Source organism: Lonchura striata, chromosome 16, assembly GCF_046129695.1.
Source record: "Lonchura striata isolate bLonStr1 chromosome 16, bLonStr1.mat, whole genome shotgun sequence".
Taxonomy (NCBI): Eukaryota; Metazoa; Chordata; class Aves; order Passeriformes; family Estrildidae; genus Lonchura; species Lonchura striata.
The window spans coordinates 2,805,597-2,828,327 of record NC_134618.1 but is presented as its reverse complement, the minus strand read 5'-3'; the positions used below and the strand labels follow the sequence as shown (position 1 = coordinate 2,828,327).

General features: G+C 52.6%; 1 protein-coding gene across 1 annotated transcript in view; it reads left to right on the top strand.

The window, feature by feature from the left end:
- The first annotated feature begins 3,022 nt into the window (after positions 1-3,022).
- CAPN15 (calpain 15) overlaps positions 3,023-22,731 on the top strand; it is a 55,235-nt gene continuing 35,526 nt past the window's right edge. The window contains exons 1-5 of the mRNA XM_077786782.1: positions 3,023-3,301; positions 8,527-8,908; positions 9,000-9,177; positions 11,818-11,858; positions 19,249-19,568. Coding sequence (XP_077642908.1) covers positions 19,393-19,568 — 176 coding nt within the window. The 5' untranslated portion in view covers positions 3,023-3,301; positions 8,527-8,908; positions 9,000-9,177; positions 11,818-11,858; positions 19,249-19,392. The remainder of the gene's footprint in view (positions 3,302-8,526; positions 8,909-8,999; positions 9,178-11,817; positions 11,859-19,248; positions 19,569-22,731) is intronic.

Below are 22,731 nucleotides of genomic sequence, written 5' to 3'. Positions count from 1 at the left end.
CTCAGTGTCGCACACACAGATATTACACACAGGACTACATCTTCTGCATTACTTTGAGATCCTTACCAGCTAAAAACATAGCACTGATCAGTGATAGATGCACCCATAGATCATCACAGAGCCGTGGAATGGTATGAAGGAACTTTAAAGCTCATCTTGTCCCACACCCTGCCGTGGGCAGGGACACCTTCCACAATCCACAGGTTGCTCCAAGCTCTGTCCAGACTGGTCCTGGACATTTCCAGGGATGAGGCAGCTTCTTTGGGTAGCCTGTGCCAGGGCCTCCCCACCCTTATACAATATATACACTATATATATATACACAATATATATTTAGTCAAGGGTTGTATTTCCTTGCACCTGCCTTGCACCTTCCATTGCAACAGCCCAAGGAGGAATATCTCCCAAAACAATGATGGATCACTTGGCTTTCTGTCCTGCCCTGTGACAGCCATCAGGACCTCCTCGTTGCTCAGGCTGCAGCTGGGAGGGTTGGGCAGGCACCAGGAAAGAGCCACCTGCCAGTGTGGAGGTCACAGCAGAGGTAAGAACTGAGGGAAGGCTCATTCAAGCTTGGTGTCCTGGGAAACGAGGACTGTGGAAGATCAGGGGATGTGGAACATGCAAACCCTTTCTGTCTCTCACCTGATGTGCCTCAGGCAGGAGCTGCTGGTTCCAGCATTGCCAGAACACAAAGGGAATTCTCCCTGTGGATCCTCCTGTCCCTGCCAACCCTGGGAGTGTACTGCTGTGCTTGGCCAGCTGGGTCTGCTCCAGGCCACCTCCCATCCTCTGGGGTATCCCGTGGCACAGCAGCTCGGGATCAGTGCCAGGGGAGCTCACAGAGAGATCAGGAGCTGTGTCTGGGCTGACACACATCCATCCACCATGGCTGGTTGGATCTCAGCTGTGCGAGTCCATGGCATGGGGCTGATGCCTCAGGTTTTAGCTTTTATATTTTCCAGATTCTCTACTGCTTTAGTGTGTACTTCTAAGCTTCATATTAGGGGATGGTGAGCTCTCTTCACAGAGAAGGGAGACAAAACAATGCCTTCTCTAGCTGGGGACCAAAGGCAAATGATCCAAAATTCAGGCCCAAGACCACAAACAATGTGGGCTGGAGAGAGAAAAACAAGAAGGATGTGACTTCATGGACTGGGGCTGTAACTGGACAATTAACTCCAATATGCAAATGGACCAGAACTGATGTAAAAGTGAGAGACCCCATGACTGGTCATGCATTTTGTGACCATTTTGGTTTATCTTATCATCACAAATGATGAACCCATGATAACTGTTTTGTAGCTGGTTTTAACCAACCATTTTGGTTCATCTACACCAGCTAGGGTGTAGTGCTGGCTGGGCTCTTGTGCTTCCCAAGGTGGATCCATTGAGGCCTCCTAATAAATCCCTTGTTTATTCTTTAGCTCTGTCTGGTCTCTGTTCCAGGTCAGCCTTCCCAAGGCATCAGGGAGAGCTGGCTGACAGTCTCCTCTGTCAGATGTGGGAAGTGCTGGTGGGTGGGGGAGAACCTTTGCAGCTGGAGGAAACCAAGGTTTGTATGGTCAAAAAAAGCTCAGGATGGCCCAGGCAGCCCAGGCAGCTCTAGGAGAAGCCATGGAACGGTCATTTTAGGAGGCATGGCAGGTGGAGGTGAAGCTGGAGAACAGTCAGTGTGGAGTTACAATGCTTGAAAATGATTGTTTTCTTTGATGAGGTTTGCTCAGGGCAGAACAGGTTACATTGCCCTCACCTTTAACCAGGCCTTTCTCCAGACCAGGAATGCCATCTGTGAGTGAGGGCAGCATGGGGCTGCTCCTCCCCTGGCCCACCCCAAATAACAGTGGCAGAACTGTGTCTGCAGCCTCTAGAAAAGATATGCCTGCAAATAAATGCATTGATATGACTCGCAATCACATTTTACAGAGGGATGAAGGGAAGCCCAAGCTCTTAATCAGCTTTTGGTCCTGCATTGTCCTATAGAAGGTCTCATGAACATTTGCCATTTCAGCACCCCTCAACTGCCCACAGAGAAAGCCTGGAGTGCCCTCTGGGGAGGGAGGGTCCAACAGCCTAAAGAGAACATTCTCCCTCTTTAGCAACTGTGGACTTTCACTTATCAGCCATTTATCCCCCTCCAAGACTGGTGGCTTAAATAATGCTGCTTTTGCTGGAACAACGACCACTGATTTTCGATCAGGGTGTGCTGGATGAGCTGGGCTGGGTCTCATGTGGGACCCCCTCCCTTTCTTCGCCCGTCGCTCTGGGAGGGAGCAGCCCAGCACGGAGAGTGCAGCAGGCGCTGCACGAACTGCTCCCAGCTCTCATCTCTGTGCGGTGGGAGGGTTTGAAGGTGCTTCTTAACGCGGTGAGTCCGGCCTTGGGCTGGCTCGGGACGTGGGTCTGCACCCCGAGGCTGGCGGGTGCCCTGCAGCGGCCCGGCCCGGCCCCGCGCCGAACCACGGCCGCACACCGCCCGCAGCGCCGAGCAGATCCCGCCGGCCCCGCCTCCGCTTCGTGCGCCGCCAGGTCATTAGGAGCTGTAATGACGAGCGGCTCCTGCCCGGGTAGGCTCCGCCGCGGGCTCTGATCCGCGCAGGGAACGCCCGGATCCTCCGGCCCCTCACGGCGGCGCTTTCCAGGGGAACGGGCGGGGACGCAAGAGCCTTCGTGTGAGGGCTGAGGCTCACGCACCCGCCTTTCCCAAACCGCGGCCGCGGACGAGCGGAGCCACGGGATCCCCGGAACACGCCGAGACCCCCGAACCCTCCGGGACCCTCAGCCCGGGCAGGCACCGCCGCCCCCGAGCCCAGCGCCGCCTGCGCTGCGACCCCTGGCCGGGGGTCGGCGCTGTCTGCGGGCCGCAAGGCACGCTGGGACTCGTAGTCCTCGCCCACAGCACAGCGCCCGCCGCCCCTCACCGGCCGCTGCGGCCCGCGCCCTCCGCGCGCCCCGAGCTCGCCGGTCCCTCGGCCCCGAACCACCGCCGCTGCCCGGGGCTCCCTCGGGCCTGTCCCGGCCCCGCACCGCCGGTCCTGGTGCCCCGCTCGGCCGCCGCTTTCCGCTTCCTGCGCGCGGCGCCCCTCGGGGCTCGTAGTCCCGCCGCGCTATTCACGACGGTCCCTGCGCTGTCTCCGCGCCGCACGCCCGCGGCCGGGACGGGGCGCTGCGCCACGGCGGCGGCGTAGGGCGGGCGGGAGGAAGGGCCGGCAGGGCGGCCGGAGCGGGTGCGAGCTACTCCGCCCGGGGGAACGCGCGGGGCCGGGGGGACAGAGCGGCAACACGGCGCGTCCGCCCCCAGGTGAGCGGCGACGGGGGCGCGGGGGAAGGGAGCGGGGACGGGCCGGCCGCCCGGGGCCTCCCGCCGCAGCCCCGCGGGCCGCGGCTCCCGCCCGCGCCGGGGGTCGCTCGGGGCTCTCCCGGCCGGAGGCGCCGGCTGGGCCCGGCCGCCCCCGGGCCGCCCCGCACCACCTGTTGCCGGTGGGGGCTGGAGGCCGGGGCGGCCCGGGGGGGCGGGCGGTGCCGAGGTCCCGGCTCGGGGCTGTGCGGCGGCCGGGGTGCTCTGCCCGGGGCTTTGGAGGGAGCTGGGAGCGGCGGCGGTCCCGCTCGCGCCGCGGCCCGGCCGCTCAGCCGGAGGGGTTTTAACGGGCTTGAGGGTCGTGCAGCAGCCGGGGGAGACGGGGCGGCTCCGTGGCTGCCCGCGTTAGGCTGCAGTGCCCGACCTGCCTTCGCCACGCGGGATCGCCGCTCCCGGCTCCTGCCGCGGGCAGGGGAGCTTCGCTTGCGGCACCGCCGAGTGCCGGCTCCGGGCTGGAGCACGGCAGAGCCCCCAGCGCCCCGGGCTGCCTGTCCTGCAGTTCTTCACTCTCGCCTCCAGCTTAGACACCCGTGCTGGGGCTGAGCGGGGTTTTACGCAGTTTCTCAAGTCTCTGCGAGTTTGCCCTTTAGAATCACTTGGCTGTCTCTTATCCTTGGGTCTTGAACATCCTAAGGCTGTTGGGTCCCGGTGTCTCATCAAGACTCCTGGATTTTGCTGCTTGTCAGCTTAGCTGCGGTTGAAGCCATCTCAGCCTCGAGGTCCTTGATACAGAAGTCTTAAAATGGAAAAAGCTCTTGTACTTGCCAGCCTCTCAATTTACTGAGCTCTCTCCTCTCCCTGCCTCTGGGGTACATCCCCCCAGGCGCTAGGAAACAACTGTTCAGGGTGATCATCCGTGGGCCTGTTGAAGGAGATGGGATAACGTGAACGTTGTGTTTGAAATGTCATACTGTTTCCTCCAAGCTGGGAATCTCAGTGAAGCTTGGCGCTCCCTCGGCCTGCAGGCCCGGGATGCGGCTGGGTGGGTTCTCATGGTCGGTCAGAAGGTTATGTGGGAATTGCTCGCTGCACGTGGCCTGGGGCACTGGTGCAGGACAGTGCTGCACTGCTGTGAGTCAGTCAAGAGCTGATGGAGACTGGGAGAGGTGTTTGGAGGGAGCCAAGGTGGAGGTGAGGGTACATATCCCAGGCTGTGGCTCTTAATGGAGAGATCTTGCCATGCTTTGCACATTGTCACCTGGGACTCAGAGGGACTTGTGCTTCAGGGCTCTGCTCTTCCGTAAACTGGAGCAGACCTGTGGTCACAGACTGGCTGCTTGTGACTCTGAGAGTCTGCTGGTGGCTTCTTCTGGCCATTTTTTGAGATCCTGCTGAACAGTTTGGCTTGTGCCCCTGAGTGCACCAGCGCAGGGCTGAGCTCTGTCTGAGTATAACCTCTCCAAGGCATGATTCAAATTACCCTGATTTTATGTGTGTGGAGATATTAATTCATTTAAGTTGCATCAGCTTCAGTTTAACAGTTTCAGCTTTAACAGTTGAAGGCAAGACCCAACATCGCTCTCTTCCAGGGAGGGGTTGAATGGCTGGAGAGGCCTTTGAAGGTTGGATGTGACTGGCTGGGTTTGCTAAGCCCAGTTGTTCTGGCAGGAGGGAGAGCAACCTCCTCCAGCCTGATGACTTGGTGCATAAGGGAACTGGAGGTGTGGGCCAGGTGTGGTGTCTCCTGAATCAGAATAAATATTGGAAAACAGCCCAAAAGTGCTAAAGTTGCATGTATAAAAGGTCAAGCGTTATGCCTAGACTCAGAGCTGTCTTGTGGTGGTGGAAGGGCTGGGTGACCTCATAGAGGAGCCTGGATGCCCTCAGCAGATGCACTGATTACCCCTCACTCTCCTTGCTCACCCCTTTTCTTTGCTCTGGACACCCTTTATCTTTGCTCGGAATTCCTCTGGTTTTGCAGAGGGAAGTGGCCCCAGCCCTGTGGTGTTCCCTCAGCCAGCTGAGTGAAGTTGGCTTTAACTCATGGAAAACATGCTGCTCTCCTCTGTCCCAGAGGTTTTGTGGGAGATCTCCAAGTTTTCACTAGCTGCATGTGAGACCTAGAGAGAGACTCAGCATGTGCCCTGTGTCTACGGCCGTGTTGATCCTGCTGGTAGAATTCATAATCTGCTCCTAGGTAGAGAAATGCTGTTTTCCTCCCATCTTCCCACTTCATCTGAATGAGTGGGCTTGTTCTTTCTGGGCTTTGTTCTGACCCTTCCTGGGAGCAGAGGGGTCTGGGAAGAACCAGACCCTGTGGCATTCCTCCAAGTGGGGTATTTATGAAGCAGGGCGAAGCTGGAGTGAGGGACTGTGGCTGCCTTTGGTCAGAGGAGGCATATTTGGACATTGTGTGTCAACCCAGTGTCCTACCACCATGACTTTCTCCCAGTGCCCAGAGCTGGGGAGAACCTTGTGAGCCCCCGATTTGCTGGAACTTGGGGCTCTGATCAAGATCACACTCAGTGCAGCCTTTGGTGGGAAAGCTGCTTATGCGGATGGGCCAGGTGAGTCAGTGGCTTCCTCCTCATTTTCCGTCATAATCCCACTCTCTGGAGTGAAGCGAGCTGCCTCCCTGCTCCCTGGAAGCCTCTGCATCTGCCTGTGTTCGCCTCAACCTTGCTGCTTGCTGTTGGAACCTTCCTGAGAGGCTCTCTCCTCTCCAGGCCACAGTCACCCAGCTGGGCAGGGAGGAGCAGGCTGCTCCGAATTTCTGTCACATTTGCTGTTTGGAGTGTTGACACTTGCCTTGCGTTTAGCAGTGGCAGCTGAGGAAGCCAAGAGAGGCAGAAGAGCTGCTCCCTGCTCATGAGAAACATTTAACTCTTGCCCTCACGGCTCCCTTCCCTGTGTGCTGGCAGCTCTCAGGTTGGCTGATAGGAAATGCCGGTGGTGTTCCCAAAATTCATTTGTGTTCAATTGCTCAAAGGATGAGGAGGGGTTTTGTGTGCCATTTCCTCTTGCACTGGAAGAAAGAAACGCTGGTGCCCTGATGCCTGGGCAGAAGGGAGAAGGGGGGGCCCTGGCAAGGAAATAGGATCCAGAGAAATGTGTCACCAGCAGAAAGAGCAATTGTTTTCCTGCATTTCCATGGCAGAGCCTTGTCCTGTTCAGGCAGTCCTTGTTTGACAGCCAAGATAATACATTTATATTGATGTAATTAGCGGGACGTGGAGTTTGCTGAATGGCTTGGGGGCAGCCTGCTTTTCAGACTAACTCCAGCAAATAGATCAGGCAGGATTGGAAAGCTGCCGTGGGTTGCTGGAATTGGCCTATTGGGTTTCTGGAGGTTGAATACATAACTGCTGATATTTCCTATTGTGCTGTACCCTGCCTATTTTAAAAGAAAATAACTCAAGGGAACATGGGGCTATTTTTGCCAGCTTGAGATGATCAAGTTTGATTTCTAAAAACTGAAGCCGAGTCTTTAGGCTTGCACATTAAAACCAGTGTTGGAACCATATCTCTGTTCCTCCACAAATGCGTGCCTCCACACTTTGCCAACGATGTAAACTCTAATGAGTGTTCATAAAAAAAGAAAGAGCTTTTCTGTTCCTGCAGTGCAGCCCCTTTTGTAGGAAATGCTGTGGGCCTGAGCAGGCTCAGCATCAAGGATGGTGACAGTGACACTGTGTCAGGGGACTGAGCTGGTGTCCTGTCCCAGCCCTGGTGTGAGCAACCCTTGACCAATTCTCAGGGCTATCAGTGCATTCTTAATTTGGTGAAATAGTGACCAAGACCTTACAAAAACCTGTTGTCCTCCAGTGATGCTGCCCAGCTGCATTTATAATGTGATGCTTCTAGTGGCACCAAAATTTCCTCTTCATCATCTTGTCCCCAGTCCCAGGCCTGGTGATTTCAGTTTACTGAGGATATCACAGGCAGCTTCCCAACTCGTGTCCTTCTGCTCCTGTAACAAAAGGTTTGCAGAGAAAGTTACTCATGGACTACTTTGCTGGCAGCAAATCCTCTGTGTTTGTGCTGGCTTGTGGAAGTGGGAACACAGCACTAGGGTCTTTGTATGCTGAGCTTTGTCCTCTGCTGTGGCCATCCACAATCCACACAGGCTGCAGCACTGATGTGGTCAAGATCGAGCTCTCCAGCTTGCCCCTTGTCAATCTGCTTCCTGCAGACTCTGGCCAGCAGGCAGAGCTCGGGAAGTCCTTGGAATTCCAGCCCTGCCCAGCAGGTGTGTTTTGAGCTGCTGGATGCTGAGTGCTTTCCCTTCCTATCCCATGGAATGTGCAAGGATAATGATGTGATGTGGCACCTGGGGGGTGCTCTGTCTGCTGGTGTTGGTCTCATTGCCTCATTAGCTGTCGTGAATATCCAGCCTTTCAGTGAGGGAGCAGCTCAGCGAGTGCCTTGGATGTGCTGTGGGTCTGGAATTCCTGTGTAGCTGCCAAGACCCTTGGGCTAAAAGGATCAGGGTGGTCCTTTTGAACCCGAAAGGTTCCTGAATCAGTCCCTTATTTACTCATTACTGGTCCTGAGTGGTGTTCCTGGTCCATTCTCTACACCCACCCTCTGCTGCTCTGGTTCTGTTAGCAGCACCTGTCCAGGTGTTCACCACAGGGCATCGTCTTCCCCCTGCCTGGAATTGTGAGAGTTGGGGAGTGCTGGAAGAGAAAAGCTTTTTGTGAGCTCATCATCACCTACCCCAGGGGCATCACACTGCATCTGATAGTGTGGCTGTGGGGATGGTGAGCAAGGTGAGGGGGCAGAACGGGGTCTCTTACTCTGCCATGCTGCTAAAGAGGCTCACTGATCACATGGTGCCAGCTGAATCCTTATTTTTGTCCTCCTTCCCCAACCTAAAACAGAGGAAGTGAGAGTGTGCTGGAGAGCCAGACACACAGGGACAAAGGTTCTTGTTGCCTCCATCTGCTAAAAGCCCATCCCAAAGGAGACAGCACTTTCCCAAAGCAGGAATTTCATTAAAACAGGTTGTTTTGAGAGCAGAGAATATGAAGGAGGAAGGGGAAATATTTCAGAGGAGGGAGATTTGCCGAGGCAACTACTCAAACGTCATGGCTTCTGGGGGTGGGATGGGCATGTTTGGCATAATCAGAGGAATTTGTACTTCAGAATCTCCAAGAGATGTAGCTGGTAATGATGTCCTGGCTATGCAGAGTAATTAACATCTGTTTCTGTATTTGAACATTCAGGCAGCGTGCCCCGCCAGACATCGCTGCGTTCCCATCCGGCCCCTCGGGAGATCCTGCCCTGTTGCTAATTGTCGAGAGCTGTCCAGAGTCCTCCTCCATGCGATCGTGCTCTGCTCCATCCCGCTGTGCTCCCAAGGTGTGCCCTTCCCTGCTCTGATGACAGCTCCCACCAGGATGCTGAGCAGCAGCTGCCGGCAGGGAGGGAGGCCAGTGGTGGGCACGGAACTATAAAGTCGCAGCCAAAGGTTCTGAGAGCACGAGTGAAGAGTCTGAGCTGACCCAAAAGCTGTCGCCTGGGAGGACCAAGCTCCAGCTGGATGTCATGGGAAGCTCTGCGAGCTGGAGTCCAAGGGGATGCTGATTGAGGGACCAAAAATGTGAGGTTGGTTGTCTCTGCTGATGCCATGCTGATGGGCCTGGAGTCTCAGCAGTCATCTATTCTTATGTGCCTTTTTTCGCTCTCTGTCCAGCAGCTTGGGACAGCAGCTGCTCCTTCCTTGGTGTGCTCCCAGTGCTCGGTGCAGGGACCTTCTAGCATGCTCCTCCAGCCGGGCCACTCAGCGGGTGTCAGCAGCGGCCGCTCAGGACCAGGGACACCAGGCTGACCCTGCAGCGACTGGCACTGGACCTGCCAAGCAGGAATTGTGTTGGGTGAGAGGCTTTTTTGACTCAGCTGGCACTGGGCTGGGCTGGGAGGGGCTGGAAGGAAGGAGACCTTCTCTCTCTGGTTTGTGAGCACAGTTACCCTGCTTCGTGTCTCTCATGCCTCTTGTTCTTGTCTTTCTTCCTTGTTTGAATTCCTCTTTTGAGTGTTTCTGTGCTGTCTGTGTGAAGGCTACATGCTCAAATGGGTGGGGATACTAATGTCCTCTGGTCTTCTCATGGTGAAGAAGGAACTGTTAAAGTGGAAGAGAAAGTGTGGGGTCTTCCAGCACCTTAGGCAGTGGAAACTGCATGACTGTCCCAGGGTGTGTTTGAGGCAGTGCAAGGGCAGGGCAGTAATCAAAGAAACTCTGCACAGCTTTGCCTGCAGTAACCACAGAGCTGTGGCAGTTCCCAGCCCACTGGGACAGAGAGGTGACTGTTGTGCCTTGTGTGGCTGGGCTGCTCTCAGCCTGGGCATTCAGAGGCTGGGCTGTGGAGGCAGGATGAGGTGGTGGGAAGCCAGTCTGAGCTTGGACCGTCAGGATGCATTTGCAGTATGTGATGACGTTGTTCTTGGATTCAGATGATCCAGGTTGACATGGCCTCATCCAGGTTGGGGCTTTGGATTAATCAGATGGACACTGGTGCTTGCTGTGTGGTGGCCCATCTGGTCTGGCTAGTTGTTCATGGAGTAGCTGGACTCTTTGTGTGTTGTTGATGTCCAGCCACAGCAGAAGGTCTGCAGGAGCCTCTCATAGCTTTGGTCAGTGAAGCTGGGCCATGAGCACCCTGGTGTTTGAGTGGTGACTGTCACCAGGCAGATGTTGGCCAGACCTCCACCACAGCTTCTTCCACTGGGTGAGAGGGATGAGGTGGCGTTCCTGCTCTTGGATCTGTTTTGATACAGCCTTGGAATGTCTTTCAAAAGCTCCTGCCCTTGTTCCTGTTGCCTGACCTTGCCCTGTCTTAGCAAGAAGAGCCTGCTGGAGGGAGCCTGGGGGTCTGCAGCGCCACTCAAGGCTCAGGCCTGTGGATGTGTCTTGCAAGGCATGTGGGAATGACTCCAGTAACATGATCTCCTCTCCATATGCCCTTTGGTTTCAGGATGCAGTCAGCAGCCTTTAGTTAAAGCTCAGCTCCCTCCCTGTGCTGAAGGTACCCCTCGTGGCTGGCTGGCTTTGCTCCACCATTACTCAAACCACCTGCATTGTGTTTCAGCCCTCTCAGAGTACAGCCTTTTCCTCATGTGACCCTTGTATTTGTTCAAATGACTGTTCCCAGAAAATATTGCTTAAGGTGTGTGTAATTGAACACATCCTACATCCTATCATGGTGTAGCTAAAGAGGAGCCACTTGTGATGGGACAGTGAGCCAGTAAAATTACTCTGGTGAGGAGAGGGGAGGGTTGTGGTGGTCTCAGGTACTGTTTTGTTTGTATCACTTCCTTGTACCAGGTGTTATTCCTCACCTCTAATTTCAATACAGTATGATCTCCTAACAGAAGCAATGGCATGGCTGCCACATCAGTGTGCAGAAAGATTGATGTGTTTTTCAGGTGTCACCTGGAGGTGGAGAGGTGGTGAGCAGTAATGTGATGCTTTCTCATTAAATGATTGTGCTGAGCTGTGCTTCCCTATTGCTCAGAGAAGCTGTGGTTGCCCCATCCCTGGAAATGTTCAAGGCCAGGCTGGATGGAACTTGGAGCAGCCTGGGATAGTGGAAGATGGCAGGGGATGGTAGGAGATGGGCTTTAAGGTTCCCTCCAACCCAAAGCATTTTGTCATTCTGATTCTAGATGAGGAACTTCCTCTCTGCCCCCTGAATCTGTCTCAGCTTCCTGTTCTCTCCTGGTTCCCTGTGCTCTGGGGAAGGCAGGAGCCTCTTGTGCAGCTCTCAGCAATTCTTGTGCTTTTGTCTCTTGGTTGTTTGTGATGGAAATGCCAAATGGCACCATTGTCTGACAGACTTTTTCCACCTCTGTGCTTGCCTGAGGCACAGCTAGAGATGTGTTGGCTTAAATCTAGGCCAGTTGGTTGGAAATTGGGACATGGTACCTGATGAATGCCAGGGAAGGCCAAATTGCATTAAAATGGCAGACGGAGACAGCCAGGTGCTGCTGCCTGTGTGGCTTGGGCAGGACACTGCAGTGAGGACTGGAGCTATCTCTAAGCAGGGATGTAACTGGATGTGTCTTGTGGAGATGATATATTTACTGTCTGTGTAATCTGTGTTAGAATTAAAGCTGTGACTGGAGTGTCTGGGGACAGTGTGCTCAGGGGACATCTCCACCTCCTGCCTCTCAGGCTTTGCTTTCCAAGTCTGTGCCCTGAGTTTTCACTGGCTGTGAGTCTGTTTCTTGCTGCAGTTCTCTTCCCCTCCCTTCTGCAGTGGCCAGCCCTTCATCTGCTTACCTGTCAACTTAGCATGATCTAAAGATACAATCCCTGGTGTCCTTTTGGGAATGACCTCGTGTTTGTGCTATGTCTGGGCCTCTATGAATTTGGGTTGCTGAGTGATTGGGAGGAAAGAACTTAATGGGTCATCAAGTCCAGTTCCATGCTGCTGAAGACAGGCAGTCATCTCATGCAGGCCATGAACTTGTCCAGGAGCTAATTGTTGGAACTCATGCTGTGTTTTTTTCCCCAGTGCTTCTGGAGCAGCTGATCCAGAGATCTGCTCTCGGAAAGGTTAGAAACCCTCCTGACACTTCCAGTGTCCACTTTTCCTGGGTTGCTTTGTTGTGCCTGTGTCATTGCAGAGTGTTAGCTTGCAGATGAGATGATGACTTGCACATTTTTTCCCATTCCTGGTTCTCTGTAACCTTTATGTCCTGCAGTTGTGGCTCTGGATGGAGATTTGTCCTGAGAAATGTGCTGTTTTGTTTTCCCATTTGGGCAGCCTGGGTTGGCTGGGCCCATTTGTTTCCTTGTGCTTTTGAGTGTTTCAAGTGCAGGTGGAGCTGTGAGCTGCATAGTTTGTAAATGTTAGTGAGTACAGAAGAGCACTTTATGTGCTGCTGTCATTTCTGTCTTCTTTTTTAATGTTTGTCCTTGCTACTTGTGCCACCTTGCCCCTTCAGGAGGGAGAGGTGTCAGAAATATTTGAATCAAGGTGAGCCTGATAAAGCAGTGTATTGAAGAACCAGTGCCTGGCTCTTACTCGTGGCTCTTATTCATGTTTATCTCTAGCTGTGAATGTGCAATAACAACAGTTCTGTTCAGCACAGGCTGGCAGAGCCTCAGACAGGAAGATCTGCTGTTTACCAAGCAACACTCTGCTGTAAGTGAGAAAGAGGGGAAAAAAGTGGTTTATTGCTGCCGGGTAGCTCAGAGTGTAGTTAAACCTTTCTGAAAAAAGAAGAAACTAAGAGCACATGTGTTACTCAAGATGCATTTTTCCTGGCAAGAGTCCCATGTGTGTGCTCTTCTTGCAAAGCATCCCTGCGTATGCTCCTTCCCATTCAATTCACAGCATATTGGGAGCAGGCAGCCAAGAGCTTCCTGTTTTTATAATGCAACTGGTCTCAGCAGGCAGTCTGTCGAGGTGATTTTTCAGCCTGACATCTTTTGTAGCTGGGGCCGCCTGTGAACTGAGTAGGATGGCAGAACTCGGCTGCAAGGATTATAAACACGGGGAGGAAAAGATCTGGAAATGAGATCTACTGGTAAAGCTTCCCGGGATTGGATGCTGTGGCTTGTGTTGTTTTGTTCCTTCCTCTGTGAGTCTCTCTGTGACATTTCCTCGCTGCTGCTGCTGCTGAGAGGGCCCTGCCAGCCCACCCACGCCGCGCTGAGCTCTGGAGTCCCCCACAATTGGCCGGGAATTGCGGGATACACGCGGCTCGTTGCACTTCAATGGAGCAGTGTTAATTGACTTAATAGAGCACTGAGTTTGGAAGGATTTCGTTGTGTGGGTTTTCACAACGTGTGTGCACTCAGACCCTTCTGCAGCAGTGCCCTTGTTGCCATTTTCACGCTTGTTCCGAAACTGCTTTGCAGTTGTCAGTGGAGATGAGGTTTGACGTTAACCCTTATTTTGAAAAATTCTCCCTGCTTCTCCTCTTTTTCTCCCTCCAGCTTGTGATTAATATGCTGATTGCCCTTTCAGATCTGTGTAATGCCCTCTCTCAAAGTGACCGGGATAGATTTCCAGTAGCTCCCTGGATTATCTGTCACTGGTTTACAGTGTCCAGTGCAAGTGACAAGAAGAAACTTTGTTCAGACTTTGATTGTAGTTGCTCTGTGGCTAAGCTGCCTCTGCAATACATCTACTTTTCCTGTCAATCTTTCACTTCACACTTCAGACACCTCTTCCTCTGCCTGCACACTTAAAAAGAGTCAGTGCTGGGCATTAAATGCAGCTTAGCCCAATTCAGCTGCTGTGTATGAGTTTCTCCTGGGCTAAAGTTGGGCCAGAACCAGTTTCAAGGCAGCTGAAAAAAAGGTAAATACCCTCAAGCTTGCCTTTGCATGTTGATGTCTGTGGCCAGAGACATGTGCTGCTGTTCTGGACTTTGTAGCATGGAGCATGAGATCCTGCTCTGTGCTGGTCTGGGACTCCAGGTTCAATTATCTTGTTACCTCATTAATAGCCCATCTGGAAATCTGCTTCCAGACAGTTCACTTCAGCTAGTGATATCTCTGCAAGTGGTGTACCGCTCTTATTTCTCACCAAGACCTGGAAAACAGCTCACTTAAAGCTTCCTGTCCCCTCAGTTTCCTGCAAGGCCAGAATATCTGATTTTCTTCCCTCAGCCCTCTGCCCCAGAATGAACATTTGGGGGGGTGAGTTGCACTCTTCTCTCCTTTTTCTATGTCCTCCCATCTGCAGTGCTTGCATGCTGCCTGTCATCTTTGTACGTTGCACACCTGAAGACTCCTTGGCCCAGGCAGGTAAGGCAGAGCTTTCTGAGTCACAGAACCCCAGGGAGCTCTCTATGAAGCATGAGGGCTGGAAAAGCCTCCCCATCCCAGCTGAATGTGCCATCCACTGTCCCATCCCTCCAGTTACACCCCTGCCTCAGTCTGTCCTTGGAGGTGCCTTCCCACCCTGCCCTGCTAGAAGCTTTGCAAGGCATTGGAACTTGCTGACACCTTCATTTCCTGCCAAGACTGCAGCACTTGGACTGGCTTGGCAGATGAGGGTAGGGAGAAAGAGCAGCAAAACTTTGTCTTGTCCCCAGCTGTGTGCATGACACCTGCTCAGCACAGAGTGTTCCAGCTCGCTTGCTCCTGCTGCACTTGAGCCGTGGAGCTCTCATTGGATCAGCGTTTGCAGCTTAGATTTCAGTGCTGTCTCTGCCTGAGATGGGTGTCTTGTTGCTTGTCTGCTCTTCCCCTGCTGCCTTGTGGAAAAAGAGGATTTTTCCCTTCCTCTCCTGGAGTTACTTCTTTCCTCAGAGTCATCTCAGCCTGGTGAATTCCAGCCATGCTCTTCTTGCTGCTGGTGCCTGGTTGTGTACATCCTCAGGTCCTGCCACCCTGCCTGGAGCTGAGGGCTGGCTAGATCACACAAGTGCTTGAGCTCCTTTCCTTTCCTTGGCTAGCATAACACCATCAGACACTTCCCTCTGTGTTCTTAGCTATCCCAACCTGCTCTGGCACTTTGTGACCTTCTTAGGCTGCCACATCTGGTGCTATGCACCTTCCAGCCCTGCACACCATTTCCTGCTTACCCTGGCCTCTCTGAGCATGTGCCTTCTGAAGGGGAGATCTGCTGTGCATGGAGGCAGGATTGATGGGAGGCCAAGGGCTGGCCATTCCTTCAGCATGTCTGAAGTGGTCTCCTCCAGCTTGATGCCCCCACATAGCCCCAGCTCCTCCAGCTGTCCCTGAGCTCCTTGGTGTTTAAGGGTGTGTCACATCCTGCAGTCCCCAGGGAGGAGGCTGCTCCTCCACAGGGCTGTGTGTGGGTTCTCGACAGTGAGAGCTGTTCAGGAGCCCTGGCTTCTCCCTGCCAGCAGCTGCTTACATGGGACTGAAGGCAGAGAGCTCCTCCTTTGCTGGTGACAATGGTACCAGGTCCCAGCACATCTGGCTCCCCTGGGCATGGTCATGGCCCCAAGGCTGCCAGAGCTCCAGGAGTGTTTGGACAATGCTGTCAGGCACAGGGTGTCATTGTTGAGGAGTCCTGGTGCAGGGTCAGGAGTTGGACTTATGATCCTTATGGGTCCCTTCCAACTCAGGACATTCTGTGGGTCTTAGTCAGCCCCCAGGCAAAGGAGCTCACATAGCAGAGGGAGGAGAAGGGCTGCTACTTCACCTTCAGTCTTAGAAGAAAGTCTCCTGCAGCTTCCTCTAGGTACAGCTTTGAGGGATGTATTTCCCTCAGGTACATGGTGAGCATTCTCCTGGGCCAGCTCCTGGCCCTCACCTCAGACCAGAGCAGTCTGGAGTTCAGTATGTCTGATGGTATTTTCATTCCTGGGTCTTCCCTGGAGCAGGGGAGTAGCTCAGAATTGACTAGATTTATAGGCTGGGGGAGTGGAGGAATTAACGAAATGGCAGAGTCTTGTCACGGAGTTTCCAAGGCTGAGAACTAAGAGAGGCTGGAAAATTCAATCAGGAGCAAAGCTGGCTCGTGCCATATAGATCAATAAATTACTAGGAAAATTAGTGTGAGGGTATCCCATCACAAAGAGGGGCTGCTGCACGTGGGACCAGCTGGGGTGAGTCGGCCTCACTGGTTTCCTCAGTGGCTGCAGCAGCTCCAGGGACCTCTGTCTCTTCTTCCTGCTGTGTGCCAAAGGGAAGAGCTTGGGGCTGATGCTAGGAAAAGTTGATCTTGCAACTTCTTAGATGCATTGAAACACATGGGCTAGTTCTCTTTTTTTTTTTTTTTTTTTTTTTTTCTCTCTTCAGAGCCAAAACCTGCTTTGAAACTGCAGAGAAGGAAAGGGGGTTGGGTAGATTCCCACCCTTCCTGCCTGCTCTGCTGTGACATGAGAGCTGGGGCCCAAAGGGTCAGCACTGCTCACTGGTGTGGAGGAACAAGGGTGTGTGGAAGCATCCAAGCAGCTGCTTTGCTGTCCTGGCAACAGGAGGAGCTCCATGGAATAGCTGTGCTGTCCTGCACACACTGTACATGCCTGCTGCCCAGGGTCTGGTGGAGAATTGGAGGAAGGGCCTGCATCATGTATCACAGATCAGGATAAAGAGCTGTCAGTGGCTTGGGGGTGGTGAGATCAAACTTGTTTTCATTTTGGAATTGATATTTTGGGAGCAGTTACACAGTATCAGTTCAAACCTGGTAGTTATTGCAGTCAGGAGGGGCAGAAAACCAAAGTCCAAACTCAGCGTCTTGCTAAGGTGCTTAAGTGTTAATTTCCATGAGTGAGAGCCACCCTTCTCAAGATACTTCAATCTCTTAACATTGTTGCTTCCCCTCCAAATTAGACATGTGGAAGCAGTGCTTTGTTAATTTGAGGAAAAATCCTGCTCCTTCCTGCCAAGACAGAGGAACTCTTGGCAGTTTGCTCCCTTTTAGTGACTGAAGCCTCCCCTGTTCAGCCACGTGCCTGCAGGTCATCTCCTGGGGCATCTCCCTGCCCCAATGGCAGAAATTCCTCAAAAATAAGGCTGAGTGCTTCCAGAGTGGCTTTCCTCTTCTTTAATTGACCCCTCCCCTTTCTGGGGTGCAGTTTCCTTTCTCACTTTGACTTTTTGGAGGCGCCTCATTTGTTTAGTGCTGGCCAAAGGTGTTTTGAGGCTCAGCATGGTGAGCACGTAGGTGCTGTGCATTGGGCTGTAACGCTGCTGCCATTCCTGTTCTCAGACTGGTTTGCCTTCTCCCCACCTTTGGTCAATGCTCCCCCTTCAAAATCATTCATTGGCTGCTCTCACCTGGCATGAGGATGACCCTGAGGAGAAGGATTTACTGCTTTGCCTGGAGAAATCCGATTTCACGCAGCACTCACAGCCAAGCAGCCCAGTTAGACCAGACAGTCTCGGAGATCACTCAGACTTAGCTAGGTTATCCTCCACCTATTTATAGCTCCCTTCCTCTCCCAACTCTACCCACCGTGGGGTTTTACTGCAGGTTCTGAAGCAGGGCTCCCAGCCTTTCCCCTCCGTGCAGAGAGGAGCTGCCTGTTCTGGCTCCCGGTGTGGAGCTGGTGGAGGAGACGGGCCAGGAGAGCAGCACCGTGCTGGGAGCCGGCAGCGATGTGGGCAGCAGGCATGTCTGTCATGTCTGTCTCCTCTTGGGATGAGCTGAAACTGGTGTTTCCATGGGCAGCAGGAGGAAGCAAAGGTTTCTGCTTTACCAGCTTGAGGAAGTGGCCTTGGACCAGGCTGTGGAATTGCTTTTTGTGGCAGTTTAACCCAACTCAAGGGGAAAAAAGGCTACTGACGCCTGGGCATCCTTCCTCTGTTTGGCTCAGCCTGGAGTGAGGGGCTGTTCTACCCATCTTGCCTTTACTTACCTATTTTATCATGATAGAAGCTGGGACTTTGAGTTAAGAGACAATTTGTTCTAGTAGGTGTCAGAGTTGCATCCCCTGTGCCTTTGCTGCTGAAGCACATAGGGCTCCTGGCATGGGGCAGAAGAGCCAGAGATACCACAGGTGTGGGATGACTGATGTCTCCAGATAGACTGAGCTGATGATATTTGGAAGTGCTCTTCCCCTCATATCGCGTGGCTTTCATTTATGCAGAAAATCAGATTTGTTACAAATTAACTGCTTGAATAGCAGGAAATGAGAGGGGATGTGCCAGGGATCCACTTCGGCTGGATGTGCAGAAATCAGTGAAACCATGCTGTTGGGTAGTGGGGATGAGGGAGCTGACGCACAGCAGGAAGGCAGCCCAATTAAAACAAGGAGGAGGTAGGGAAAACTGTGTTCTTGGGCTTTTTTTCAGATTTGTTTGGTTCATCCAGGCTTTGCAGGCTGCAGAGACAATGACAGAGCAGTTAACATTCTCCAGTTAATAACGTAATGCAGGCACATTCTGGTATTGAGCTTGTACCAAAATTGCACCTGTTCCTTGAGCTGCTGCTTTTGAGAGTCTATTATCTGTCAAGGCCTTTCTTGATCCCTTAGATCAATCCTGGGATTGAAAAGCTGTATTTTAGGACTCCTCTTCTCAGCCTTTTTACAGCAAGAGTAGTTTCTTCGCAAAGGTCTTTCTGTGGTTCATTCATCTCCTTAAATCCTGGTGGGTAATTGAATAAGCTCAGCTGTGCTAATTTTTCCATCTTCCTTGTTTCTTCTTTTTTGCTCTGTTAAATGTTACCTTGATCCATTGCTCCTGACATGCATCCAGATTGTCCTGCCTTTTCACTTGAAGGAGAGATGTGTGTGTGTTTAAACTTCTTTTAATACAAAGGACATGAAAGGTTTCTGGATTTTAATTGTGAGGATGCTTGAAGAATCAATTCTGAAAAGTAGGAAAGAGAGAGAGAGAGAGAAAAGGAAGAGCAAAACCCCAGACCTGCTTCTGTAGGTAGGGATGTGCTCAGGATCAGCTAAAACTTGCCTTGGGCTGAAAGTAAATAGTCACAGAAAATACTTTTGCAGGTCCCCAGTCTGTCCAGTTCCAGTCCTACTGGGGTGTTAATGGGGAACAGGAAAAGAGCAATGTTTTATTTTACATGTAAGTACACAAGCCATCCAGTTCTTATAGCTGAGTAACTAAAACTGGTGTGCCAGTCAGAGCCCAGACTAACCTGGCGTGTGTGGTCCCCAAGGGCTGCTGGTTTGGGCTTCAGGTGGGCCTGGCTTGTCCCATTTTCTGCTTCTTTCCCATGTGTGAAGTGCTTTGTGCTGGGTTCTGCTGTGCTTCCCTCCATCAGTCAGTACTTCCCTGTGCCTGGGAAGTCCTGATGCTTAACTTGGGAGGAGCCTTTTCCAGAGCCCCCACACTCCCCATCTCCAGCAGCAAAAGCTGGATTCAGTGGCACAGCCCTTCCCTTCCCAGTGAGCTCTGCGATGGGGACTCTGATCAGAGCATGCATTGATAGGCTTTAAAACTGGAGGGTTGTTGCTGAAATCATACCTTATCTTTCTCTCTTTTTCTTTCCTTTTTTTTCCCCTTTCTCTGTGTTTGTTTGTTGTTTTTTTTTCCCAACTCTGATCAGAGCCGACCTTCCTTTGTCCAGCGTGCTGGGATCTTTGCAGCAGCCCATGCCGCAGCGCCTCACCCGTTCCACCTGATCTGCCCATGCCACTGGCTTGGACCTAACCTAGGCTCAATCTCAGCGTGGCCTGGGCAGGGGGGAACCATGGGGAGCTCTGCCTCATCGCTGGCCGCAGAGACGGAGTCGGACCATGGCTTCGGTAGCTCGCCCTACCCGGGGCACCCGGCCGTGGGCTGGTATAGGAGCAGTCCCGGTGGCCCCGTGTGGGAAAGTGCCCTTATAACGCGGCAGCACCAGCACTTCCAGCACCGGCTGCGAAGGTAAGGAGGAGGGGAAGGAGCCTGCTCACCCGCTCACCCGCTCACCTGCTCACCTCAGCTTCAGTCCGGCCGCTGCCTTTGGGACACGACTTGCTTTGCATCCTACTGAGTGTTGGGTCCCTGCATTCAGAGGCTCAGTTCAGTTCCTCGGGAAGCCAGAGTCAGATCCTACTGATTTGAGTGATGCCGAACCCTGGCTTTACACAGGGGGGGCTGATGTCTCCTGCAGAATGGACTGCAGAACTCATCCCAGCTCTTCCTCACTCGCCTAAATTGTCAAGGTGGCTGTCTGGGAGTGGGATCTCAATTCCTTGTTTGCCATGTTCTTGTGGCTCCTTTACTTTCTGGCCTCCCAGCCACACTGTAGTGTCACAGGTGGAGGATTGTGTCTCCAGGTTGGGTGGCACTAAGTTGCAAGAGTTTCTGAACTTAGAAGAACCAGAGAAGCTGGTTTCATGCAAAAGCACATTTCACAGGAATGAAACACACCAAAAGATAATTACTCTTAAAAGCAGATTAGTGTTTCCAGCTCTCAATTGTTATCCCACCTCGATGAAATCAGCATCTCAGATGTGTCTCTGAACTGTTGCCTCTACCCCTTCCTCATCAGCCACTTGCAGTGAGGAGTTTCTCTTGTTTTTGCAGGGCTGGTGTCCTGCATTCAGTCTCTGACAGGTTGAGAGATTTATCAAAAAGCATCCAAAACCCCTCTGCCTGGGGGCTTAGCTACAGAAGCTGCTGTGTTTTGTGCTGATAACGTTTGAGCCTTTGCCTAATGCCTGCTTTGTGTGGACTCCAGCCTGGATGCGTGTCCGTACCTGCTTGAGTCTGTTTGGAGCTGCTGGTCATTGAGGAAGAGCTGCTTGCTGAGTGTCCCTGAGCTGTCCTGGCTTTCCCCTGGAGGTTTTTGCTGTGATGTTGGTGCAGTCCTTGTTTTCTTGCCTTCCTGCTGCTGTGGGGCTTGGGATGTGCTTCCTGGGCTCTGGTGCATGACTCTAGAGCATCCCAGCAATGTCAGGCTTTGCTCCTTTCTGGCCCTCTCTTGGGTCATCTTCTTATTGAACTGGGAACAGTGGGAAACCAGTAAGCTGTTGTCTTTATTCTCTAGCGTAGACTGGGGTACCTTTAAAAAAGATATACTTTGTGCTGTTCCCAAATTCTGTTGCTGTGTGTGCCAACCTGTGTAGCTGGTCCACAGCTCTGGTTTGTGATCTGTGCTGTGTGGGTTTGTTCCCTCTGGTTTAGAGGGATTCTGCAGACAGAGCTGGATTCTTCCTGCAGGATTTTCCCTTCTGGACTGCTGGTTATCCCTCTGTTGCCTTGAGGAGTTGGGAAGGTGTATCAGCTCACAGATGAAATCCCTACTATGGCTATGGACAGCCAGAACCAAAATCTAGGAACTTAGGGTACACCTGGCCTTGGGTACTAAAAGAGGCAGTGTCTCTGCAGCCTCGTGTGTGGCAACTGAGGCTGCTCACGACTCCAAGTCTGTAGTTTGAGGAACTAAGTGATATCTTGACATGTGGAAATAAATTTCCTGAAGAGCCAGCCTTGGTGGTGGAGCGGATGCTGGGGCAAGAACAGGAACTGCTGGTCTTGGCGCAGATAACGCCGGTGTCCTGTGGGGACAGGAGTGGCTTTTGTGATAATTCCTTCTTCCCCTGCTAAAGGGAGAGCACTCAGTGTGGTGTGGTTCCTGGAGACAGGAAGATCACCGGCTCTGCTTCACTGAGCAGCGAGTTGCGTGGGAAGAACTGGCTCCAGGCAGTGATTATGGAAGTGGGTTCAAAAGCCCTGCTGAGATCAGCCAGGCTGCCAGGCATCAAAGGGCCGCCGCTCCCCGGGAACAGCTGGGCCGAGGAGCAGCGGGTGATTGGTTTCCAGAGAGGAATAGATAAATACATTCTTTTAAAAAATTAAGTTAGTCAATAGACAAGTCAGGGTAGGTATCCTGCCTGTGCATGTCCTCGTCCCTGGAGTCATGTAGTGTAGGAAGGAAGTGGAGTACTGGGGAGTCAATCTGAGGCTGGGTGGGAGTTCTAGGATAGACTTTGCTTTTCCTGCTGATTTTCTGTCCCTGCCTGCAGCCACCTTTAAAGCTGATAATGCTTTGGCTGCTGTGGAGCAGCACAGAGCCAAGAAGCTCTGAGCTGTCTCAGGGATGAACACAAACCTTCCTTGGCAGAAAAACAGGGACACAAATACTTAGCGAGTGACTTTGGTCTGTACTTGATGGGGGAGTTGGGGGAGTCATCCCTAGTGGTGGGATGGGAATAAGGGGAGAAATCAGAGCTGTTTGGCTGTCAAGATTTTAGAACCTGGGAGAAGGCTTCACTGTCTCCTGTTGCCTGAGTGAGGCTGATGGTGTGGAATTCCCTGTCTGCTGAAGACAGGGAGACAAGAGGGAGTAGGAAAAAGGCCTTAGTGTTAGAAGCAGCAGACTTGTGATAATCACATTTGAGTCCCTGGTCTTTTCTGGATGGGGCTGCAGTCTCTTTCTGTGTATCAGCATTTAAATAGGAGCATGTCCCTTTCCCAGTGTGCCAGGAGGACACAGCTGTTGAAAGACTGGAAGTACCAGGTATTAGGTGCATGTTGGAGTGATCTGATTGCAGAAACCTCTGCTTAGGGCAAAGATGTTTGGTTTAAATTTGCCCTGATAGCTGTGTGCAGCCAGACAAATTCTGGCTCAGCTGCAAGTCGCCTTGGGCTCCATCTTGCTCATGTGCTTGAAGGTGCTTGGCCTGAGCTCTTGTTGGGTGGGAGCATTCAGCTGAGCCTGGAGATCCATTGTGGCCAAGCTTCCCGTGCCAAACCCTTCCTGGAGCTGGGAACAGGAAGGGGCAGTGCCACAGACTGGGTGCTGGCAGCAGGCTCCATTGCTGTGGCTGCCACCATAGAATGGTTTGGGAGCTGTAGGATCATAGTGGTTTCCAGCTGCTGCTGGAAGGGATGGTGGCACTTCTCCAAGGTGCATCCTTCCACACTGTAAGGGGTTAGGAAGGAATTTGGGCTGTGAACTGTCTCCTGATGAGATTTAAGGGGATATTCCTGTTCACCTCTTCCTCAGTCTCAGGATTCATTAAGAGTGTCCTGTTGAGTGCTGAGAACTTCTGGATTTTGCTCTTTGGAGAGGCTTTTGGGTAAAGGGTTGCAAGGTCTG